Source organism: Thermobia domestica, chromosome 1, assembly GCF_964235325.1.
Source record: "Thermobia domestica chromosome 1, izTheDome1.hap1.1, whole genome shotgun sequence".
Classification (NCBI taxonomy): domain Eukaryota; kingdom Metazoa; phylum Arthropoda; class Insecta; order Zygentoma; family Lepismatidae; genus Thermobia; species Thermobia domestica.
In genome coordinates, this window is record NC_137454.1 from 123,063,577 (window position 1) to 123,074,436 (window position 10,860).

A 10,860-nucleotide genomic window follows, 5' to 3' on the forward strand; every position below is an offset into this window, starting at 1 on the left:
TAGATCTCCTGCAAGGGAAACAAAAAAATGCTTAGACAGCGTTAAGGGATCACTGATCGCCTTTTGAACAGAACCAATCTCAAGGTGTTTACGGAGATTCATTTTGTATTGTTGCATTATTTCTTAATATCGGGAAAAATTTGTTTTCCAATACAATGACGAAAAATCTACTCGACGTGCAGGACTGTCTTTGAAGATTTTGTACAAATGTTTCAGAAGCCCATTTAAATTCCACTTAGTCTATATATGACCAGTATGAAATATTTCATGAATGACGAAGTCCACACGATCCTAAGTTTAATGGTTCAGGGCCCTGTTCATCTTCTTTCAGCTCAAAATTCAGATCCGCTAAAAATTTCCAATTCACATTGAAACCGTGAATAACTTTTAGTAGTGGCAAACCACACAAACCCTCCTTAAATTTCGCGAGTAAATCTTTTGCTGTTGAGTGTCCAAGAAATACTGAATTAATATATTTGGTTGACACTTGTTTCAAGTTTTCATCCGAAAAACTGATTATCAAATCCATCTGCTTTTTGTGCATAATGTTATTTTGAAGACTCATCAAAACAGACTATAAAACATGGTACTGTCCAGCAATCCAGCTATTTCACTTTCACGTAAGGTGCTAAACCACATACAACATATGATGCTTTGGTTTCTTACCAATGAAAACTGGTTAACAATGTTGCTGACAAAAAACAGCTTTAAACATTGAAGATAATGTATTACACGAATTGAATGAGAAGTATCACTTACAACCTTCATATCCCATATTACTTCTGCTTTGCTAACATTATCTCTCACTACATAAACATTTAAATTACACATTGTGCGTTTTCTCACTTGAACTTTTACCACCTGCCCAGAAGTATCGTGAACACTACATGCTGAAGGCTTAGTCTCTGGAACTTGCCAAAGCTTCACCACAATCTGTCTTTTTTAAGAACTATGTTAGAAATGCTTGTTTCTTCAAACCTTCTCTTTCATATGAGCGATACTCTTATAATAACTAATGACTGCTTGCTGTCACATATTTCCCAGTTCAATCGTTTTCCTGCAGAGTACACAATAAGCCTTACTGGGATTTTTATTAACACTCCTTAGCCAAGACATCCACTCTGGATGAATATTTACATCAGATAAGTCAACGTTAAAAACTGTTGTTCTTGATGTTTTTCTTTATTGGTTTGTTTTAGATACAATAAATCAATACCGAACCTGAAAAGAAAAATATATTACCACATAAGGTTCATACAATTTGCAAGAATAACTTCAGAGTAGCAAATTTCCTCAGCTTATGCCTGGAACCTAGAGACTAGTATCCACAAAAGTCATCACTGGAAACTGCTTTCAATCTAATGTAAACCAGGTAAAATGCATCCACTCAAAAAGAGGTAATTAGTCCTCTAAAAAATTAATAACATCACTATACAAAATTTCCTGGCATTTCCAGGTCTTCCAGGTCGCTAGCAAGCCTGCTACAGACCTGTTAGACCACAAATTTGGTGAACTCCTCTTTTTGTTTGATCGTTGACAACTGAACTGTGAATTCATGTCCTCCTTTTTATATGCTAGGCCAAACACACACAACTATCTGGATGGTTCCAGATTTTTTCTAGAAGATTCTGTGACATTCTGAGATCACCTGGATGCTTCTAAAAGGTCACCCTGGACGGTTACACACTGTTCCAGAAGACCTTTCATGATTTGGAAGGTTGTATGTAAAGAAAAAAAAATCCAGAAGAATAAAAACACCTCACCAATTCCGACTTAGTTTAATCTATAGTTTTTATTCTATCACATAAGCATTGTTCGAGAATGGAGTTTTTACAAAATTATAAGAAATTCAAGAACCAAAGTGGCGTGTTCTTCTTTCCAGCAGGGATGGCTGGTTTAAACCAAAAAACGATAAATGTTCGTAAAAGTGTAACTATTCGTAAAATCTTGATGAATACACATTTGTCGGTTATCGCGCTTCACTCCCATATATTATTCGTACTATATTCAGACCTAAATTTCCCATTCTTTACTCAGAGAGATTATATTACAAAAGCAACTTTTTCTTATGTAACTGTATGGATGTTTCTTTTGTGATTTTTTTTTATAGTTTATTATTATTGTTATGCAACCAAAGGAAAATTCTAAAAACTGTTTCGTTTTAATAATGTTTACTATTGATAAAATACATCGAAATGCCGTACTTTTTTGGGGAGGGGGGTCATACAAAACCCACTAGAGGCAATTATTGAAATAACAAGAATCTTTGGTAACTATTTATGTATAAATGGGTCAGAGCCAAAGTGGACTCAAATAATTCGTATCTTCATTCACTTTTCTTACTGATATGCAAAGTAAGTCATTATATTTCTTTAACTTGGACTAATAAATGTCGTAGTGAACTGACTTGGACTAAATTAGTTCGTCTGTACTCTGTAGTACTTTGAAATTGTCCATATGTAATTCTGTATAATGGATTCACTTGTCCAACTGTTTATCTTTTTGTCCTTCTGAAATGACTCTTGACAATTATATTAACAAGTATGTAACGATCAGTACAACGTATTTTTATCAGGAGTCCTTCGTAAGTGGGTCAGCAGACGTATCGCATTTGAGGCCAATTAGTCCCGGTTTCTAGTTCAAATGGAGGACAATTTCTCTTGGATGTAAGCCGAAAAGCGGTTTGGATTCCGCTTTAAGCGTTATGTGACCCCTTCCAACATAACCCGGTTGTTGCATATTAACACCAAGGCGAAACAAGCTTTTTTCTGTCCATATGTGATATAAATACATAGAGCAAATTATTTAAACCAAAAAAACCGAGTTTAAACTAAAAAAATAAAAAAAAAAGGTTTTTTTCAATAAAAACCATGGTTTTGCCAACTCTGCTTTCCAAAATAAGTAGTATCTTTAGATATACAACTCGCGTACAATCCTTATAATTTTTGGGGTTAAAGTTACTCAGAAAAAAAATAATTAAAAACACTACAATTAAGGCATTACCTACAGAATTTAAAACATGAACATAATATATAAAATCTGTTACACTCAAGAGAGTGGAAGTTCTTTTCTGGGAATGCAGTACTGTAGGGTACTGATCAACAGTAAAAAAATTCAAAATTTTTGAGATTATTAATTTCGAAAAAAAAAAGAAAGGAAAAAAAACAGGTAACAGTACGAGAACTTGGAAATATTTCTAAACCTGAGATATGACTTGAATTACTAAATTACTATCTTTCAAACAGAACAAACAAACAAACAAAAAACAAAAAAAAAATCTCGTACCGTTCCAAAGATTATTTTAATATTTTGCTGAAATTCCCGCGTGAGAAATGGAGCCCGAGACGCCATCTTTGACGGTCTATATCTCGGGAATTATTATTATTATTATTTTGACAAAACTGCAAACATATATGGTTTCTTGCTTTGGTCTGAATTTTAACATCTATTAAATTTATTAATATCTGAAATTATCAAGGTAACCCCCTGCCTGAACTCATATAAACTATGCCAAAAATACTAGTTGTAATCCTACTTAGGAGTAGGTTTTCAACATGCCCTACAAAGAAATATTTCAGGGGAAAATAATTCAATCATTGAAAGGAAAATGCGTATTCACGACCTCCCTTAATATACACCTTTGAACATTTGTCGAAGACAATTATTTTCGAATTTTCGCAAAAGGTGGTTCATGAACATGTGCGAATGAGTCGGCACCTCGCTATCGATTGTATAAGACTTCATTGAATGAAATTTCTAACATTCATTCAGAAAGGATATCTGAACTTTATTCAAAGATACTGTGTGGTAACTATAGCAACTGATAAAGAACAAAAGGGTATGTGAAATGATAAGATAGTAACTGAATACCAAATGATAATTACGGACGCAGTCGTGATTACTATCGTGTAATTAAGCACGCTGTAATCTGTAGTTCAATTATTTATATGCAAAGTTGATCTTCAGTCGGAGTAATCAAAACTACAAACCCCACAGTTCACAAACTGCCGCGTATTTGTATAAATTTTAAACCGAATAAAATTCTCGATTTTATAATTATGAAGGGTACGATTTCAAGAACTGCTGAATCAGTCTCTACATACGGATTAATATTGCAACAACTGAAAGTATACATATGAATTTTATGTATTTACTGTTAACAGATACGCATTTCTATGGATATTTTGAATGGTGCCCTCCTTTCTTCCTTCAGTAAATTAGCAAACCTAGCATTTTCCAAACAATAATATTCACTCATTAGCCAATCTAAAATTCAGACCTCAACCTAACTGTCAAGTAGTTTCGTCACTCCCGCTGTTAACAGAAGTGCAAGGTTCTAAGAGGTGCAATTTTGGCTCCCAACAAAACATATGGTAGGTAAACACAACATAGCCCAGTGTATGTTTCAATGTATTTCCTTGTAAATACGCTTTCTTACCTTCCTTTTTTTCGATCCGTTTGCTTTTTAAATCACATTTTTTCAGAAATTTAAAGAAAAAGCGCAATTAGCCTATCTCTTTCATTAACACAATAATAACTAACTCACTCTATGGCCTATGGAACCCGGAGGTTCAATGCCACGTTCACAAAAGCTCTCCACTGACTTCTATCCTTAGCTAACTGAATCCAGTTTTTACTTTGTATTCCAATCTCTGCGAGATCCATCTTAATATTGTCCTCCCATCTGCGACTAGGTCTTCCTAATGGTCGTTTTCCGATTGGTCTTCCGGTCAAGACTTTGAAAGCGTTTCTACTTTCTTCCATTCTAGCTACATGACCCGCCCAACTAAGCCTCCTAGATTTAACGACTCTAACAATGTTGGGTAACCATATAAATTATGTAGTTCCTCGTTATGAAGTTTCCGCCATCCTCCATTCCCGTTCCTCTTGGGTCCGAATGTTCGTCTCAGGATCTTGTTCTAAAATACTTTCAGTCTATGTTCTTCCCTCACAGTAAGTGACCATGTTTCGCAACCATACAGAACAACAGGCATGATTATCGTTTTGTATATTTTAAGCTTCAAATTCCTCGACAGAATTCACGACAACAAGAGATTTTGAACCAAATAGTAACACGAATTCCCTGCTTTTAGTCGACATTTAATTTCTTCGTGAATGTGATTTTCCTCTGTTAATATTGATCCTAAATATCTGAAAGTATCCCCTTTATCAAAAGTATTATTTAATATTCTAACGCATCTATAATTTGCTGTATTACGGTCCCGACGCACTTCCATGTATTTAGTTTTCTCTGCATTTACTTCTAAACCCATGTCCCTGCAAGCATTTAATAAGATCTCTGCATTTCTATCTATTGTTTCTTCTATCATCTCCTATTAAATCTACATCATCAGCATATGCCATAACCTGGTGAGTACCGTTCAACTCTAGGCCATGGTTGCTAGCTTTGATTTTCCTTATAGCGTATTCCAGCACAAAATTAAATAATAATGGCAACAACGCATCTCCTTATTTCAAGCCATTTTAGAAGTGAAAGCTCGTGGACAAAAATTTTCCCACCCGGACTTTACTTTGGGGTTCATTTAAACATATCTTAATTAATCTAATCAGCTTTCTCGGTATTCCAAGTTCTGTAAGAACGTTGTATAATGTTTCTCTCCTAACCGAGTCGTACGCCTTTCTAAAATCAATAAATAGTTTATGTACCGGGGTATTGTATTCCCACTTTTTTCCGAGTATTTGGCGAATGGTAAATATTTGGCCGATAGTTGATCGATTTCGTCTAAATCCGCACTGACAATCTCCAATAATTTCATCTGCGTATGGGGTCAATCTTGCTAATAGAATATTTGAAAGGATTTCATAGGATGTTGACAGAAGAGAAATGCCTCGATAATTATTACGGTCAGTTTTGTCGCCTTTCTTGTGAATTGGAACAATGATTCATTCTTTCCACTGTTGTGGCAATTCTTCCTTGTTCCAGATAAAGAGAGTGAGTTTGTGTATGTTGTTCCACAATTTTTCACCTCCAGCTAAAATTAACTCAGCCGGAATTTCATCTACACCCGGAGATTTGCGTTCCTTTAATTTCTTTAGAGCGGTCTCTATTTCTATTCGGTTGGGTTCTGGAACATACGGTTCTGCGGTGTGTCTCTCCCTTTCTCCACGCACACTAGTTTTTGGTTGTGTGTTAAGCAAATAACACATAATAATAATAATAAGTTAACACAAAACAACAATTGTACGTTACAACCTATGCAGCTCACGGCTTTGGAACCCAACGGAAACAACTGATGTCAAACTGGCGGAAATGCGTCACGCTTAATTTATCCATTTTCACATGATTTTCCAAAAGGTTCATTATATATAAATATATACTGTAGTATGAAAATCTTATTAATAGAGCTCTGTAGAAATCGGTGTAAAATATGTATAAAAAAATAATAAATAATAATAATAATAATAATAATAATAATAATAAACTAGTCTCCATTTTACTGATTTACAAAGTTCGCATATTTATACACTTAACACCTCTTTTCTATAGTGAGGTCACGTACGAGGCGTGAACTTACACCTTGCAGTGTATTTCGAACATTACGTTCCTACAAAAATGTAATACCTTTCTATTTTACAATTAAATTGGTCGTTTATTTTCTAACATTCAAACTTCACCGTTAAGTTGGAAGTATAATATAATTTAACGTAAAGTGTTTTTTACGTTACCATCTCTCAGATTTCTGAAAGCCAGCCACAAATACCTCTGCTACCTCAAAAAAATAAATAAAAAATTGAAATTTAGCACGAGTTATGACCCTTGGTAATTTAATGTCTGCATCCTTACAACTGTTTCATAATTGTGTTGAAATACATTCTTTACAGCTTTCGTAGCTACTCATTGAATAAACAAAGAATGTAAATTAGTTTCTTTTACTTTCGTACTACTATAATACTATAGTAAAACCTGGATATTCGCAAAATCCGATTATGCTTTAAGAGATTGGAGATATAATTACAGTTTTATTAAACTTCAAGGTCAAATATGTGAGTGACCCGAGATCGAACGTTATAACTTTAAATAGTGGTACGATAACCACCATGCTACATACTCCTTCTGCAAACAAGCAATATACTTTCAGTACTGATGGTGGCTTGTATTTCATTGATCAGTGGTATTCAAACTTTTTCCTCCATGTCTTCCTAACGTTATTTATTACATTTACGCCAAGTGATAATATTTAAGTTATAGTATTGTGGTTAACTTTAGTACTATAGCACTTATTGTAGATAATGAACAATCATTGTTGCAGTATACTTATTGTAGTAAGATATAATTTGACGTTGTCTACGGCTATGTAGCTGATTCGACAATAAAATGTATTATTATTATTATTAAATAACCCACATTTACTATATACAGGAGAATCATGGTATAAACTTAATAGAACTATGTTAGAGTATAAAACTATGTCATTTTAAATTTTACGTACTCACTAAGAAATCATTGGGGAAGGTTATACAATGTTAGCCAGCACATATTGGTAAAGGTGGGTTTGTAGTAGGCTAGGCTAGGCTGGTTCTTTTCTTTATCAGAGCTCAATACTTAATTCACACAGTAATGCCGGGCGACAGACAGCAAATGAAGGAGGGTTAGTAGTCAGGTTAATTACTTTCTTTATTACAACTCAAAGGGGATGTGGGCGTATTCTAGAACTTTGTCAAAGTCAACGTGTAAACCAGGTTAATATCAATGTCTTAAGTCACGTTGTCTGCATTTATCAAGTACTATTATTTCATTATTCTAAACAGTAGCTTTCTTCGTAACTAAAATCAACCAGCCTGGACTTGATTATTCCCTCATTTCGGTTTATATCCAAATTAAATAGGGGAAACATCAATCTGTTAAAAAGTTCAAATATTTACTTCTACGGTACACTGTAGCATCAGAATCGTCACATACCAAAATTTATCCCAACTTCAGGTATGCAATAACTGACATTGAATAGAACCTGCAACCAGAATCTTAACGAGATGTTCCAGTAAACAAAAATTCGTTACACAATTCGAAGGGCATTTAGTATCTCCCCTAAATCCATTGACGGCTACAGAGCCGGTACTACTGTAAACGAACTCGTTTATGCGTATGCCCACCATCGCTGACGCGCCTGCAACCCACGGATGCGTTTTCGTTACCGCTCGGATAACGTTTGCCCTCACTCAGATGGAATTCGTGCTTTTTAGTGGCCACCTAGCATAAGTTGGTCCATGTCTTATGCACTGTAGTTTTTCTGTCATACATCCTCACTACATTTATACTAATCACAGTTAGAAATAATATACCATAATCACTACCAAGTCATCTGGGGTAGAAACTAATTTGAAATTTAGGCTGACGCAAGACACTGAATTCGTCAGTAAGGCTGGTTATTAAACTGTAAATTTTACTTTCTTAACTTAGAAATGAAGGTAAATTCTCTAATATGTATATATGAAACCGAAACACAACATGGTTTTCTTTAACTTGCAAAACTCAAATATTATCGAATTCACTCCGAAGGACATGAAAAGAAGAGAGAGAAAAAAGAAAGAAAACAGAAACTGGTAAGAAAACATCTACTTTTGGTGGAGACTGGGCAAGGGTATACCACAACTACCGTAATCATAATGAACTAACAAGAAAAATATACGGTCTTCACTGATCACTTGAAAACTTACAACTAGAATACTTTTGAACATTTGAGCTAGGTAGTGTGATGCTAACATTTAAAAGTAAAAATGAAATCAAGGCCTATGTTTAGCAGAAGGGGTCCAGCTCTTTTCTCTAAAAAATGTTACAATTTTGGTATTTTTTGTTCACATTCGGTTAGTTCAGGGTAGCTTAGGTTAGTTTAGATTAGATTAGTTTAGTTTAAGTTATATTAGTGTACGGGTTCCGCATAATTTTCCAAAAAAATATAGAATTTCGCTTATTTTTACTAATATTAGGTTAGTTTATGTTAGACAATTTTACAAAGAATAGTTTGGTTACGTTATGTTACGTCTAAGTACTTGTATCATTCATTTCTCCTGTAAATTTTGCGTTTTTTACGTGCTTCTGGACCCCTTGTACTAAACTTACTCCGAAATCAATATTGCACAATCGTATGAAAGTACTAAATGTGTACGAAAATTCAAGTGATCCACAAGACACCTACCAACGTAGTCTTGAAAATGACCCCAAATAGATACGACGACTGCGAGTGAAGCGGTTGAATTCTGGAGTGTAACTTGTCCCTGAACTGATTCTGTACCAGGGCGAGATAACTGAATACTCTCATTTCAGTGAGAGCAAACAAGGTTTCAGTTACCTGCCGTCAATAAAACCTTCAACTCGGTGAATAGCCTAACTACACCTCATATTAAGGTAAATACTTCTCAAACCGTCCCTTTAAACCTTTACACGAGTAATAAAAAAAGACAAGCAAGAAAAAAATCAGTGAAAAAGAATGGTGAAGGGTTTTCTCTAATAGGGAATTATCACCCCTATTGCGAATGAACTGCACTATAAAATTTATTTACTTTCGGCACATAAAATTTACTCCCGACTTTCTAAATGAAAATTACATGTTTTCCATTTATGGTTGATAAATTTGGAATTCGATTCAACATTTATGTATACATATGAATCATAAACTTTTAAATTTGTCATGATATTCACATTTCCAGGCGAAACCTAATAGCCTAATGGTAACTGAAGAAAGCATTTACATATAAATAGAAGAAATGTAACTGCACCAAAAAGTCTTCATTGATACACACGTTCCCTCGCTTTGTGGGTAACAAAAATATTGCATTATGTCCAGTAGCTGACGAAAAAAGTTCCAACTCAGCATTAATAATTACGGTTTATGTTTGTTTCAATATTTGACGAACAATGCCGTTAACACCAACTGGTTATTACTTATTTAAAATCAAATGACATACAATATTAGATTTTCTGAAATATTGGGGAAAATATACATAGTTTCCGTATTTTCTTATAGTGTTTAACATGTCTGTTTAGATTAGAGGGCAAGCCCTCTACGAAATTCATGTGTATATAATTGGTGCTGGAGTACTACCGCCATTGGATCGTCCTCTGGTTTTTTTCATTAACTTCATTTTGCAAACGCAGCATTAATTTTATGCCTTCCTCACAACAGGAGGACATGTTCGCTCCTGTTTTTCCCCTAAAGCTCTTTAATAGGATTTACGATGCAAGATGGCGACATACAATGCACCCTTGCATTTATTCGGAATTCTTAAAGCTGTTATTAAGCACTCTATTACTGTACTCACCTGAGAATTAGTATTTGTATCCTCTATAATCTTGTCTGTTTCCATATTTAACATTTTAACACACACCAACAAGCGCAAGTAAATCACAGAAAAAAATTATCGCACACTTGGAACACAAACAGGAAGTCACTCTCCCTACGCGAGGTGACGTCATTGACCTAGGTACTAGATGGCACTAGTGTTGCTGAAACAAAAGAAAAGAGTATTGCACAGTAGAACCACCAAATATACTACAGTATTGGTAGAAAACGTTTATATACAGTAAAAATGATAGGCTCTTCTTTAAAATACAGTTCAAACTGAAGACCTGTTCAATAATTTAATAAAAAATATTTTATCTATACTAATATATAAAATAATGTATGTATATATATACGTGTGTATATGTCACCAATTTTCGACAGATAGATCATCAGATTTAGTCGCGTACAAAGGCATTTTTCAATTTCAACTCGAGGGAACTAAAATTTAAAGTGAATATCTGTAAAACGAAGTATAGGCGTAATGCCTGTCAAGTAGGCAACCCGTCGTTTCTGCTATGTTGCAGGATGCGTGACTTCTAGTCAGTGATGAAAATTTTCC

At 34.4% G+C, this 10,860-nt stretch overlaps 1 protein-coding gene across 2 annotated transcripts in view; it reads right to left on the bottom strand.

Annotated features, from left to right (window-relative positions):
* The window catches only part of slmb (beta-transducin repeat containing E3 ubiquitin protein ligase slmb), a 166,229-nt gene extending 155,790 nt beyond the window's left edge, over positions 1 to 10,439 (bottom strand). For both annotated transcript variants that reach the window (XM_081762959.1, XM_081762958.1), the window contains exon 1: positions 10,279 to 10,439. In XM_081762959.1, the coding sequence (XP_081619085.1) occupies positions 10,279 to 10,332 (54 nt within the window). In that variant the 5' untranslated portion in view covers positions 10,333 to 10,439. The remainder of the gene's footprint in view (positions 1 to 10,278) is intronic.
* Positions 10,440 to 10,860: the final 421 nt, after the last annotated feature.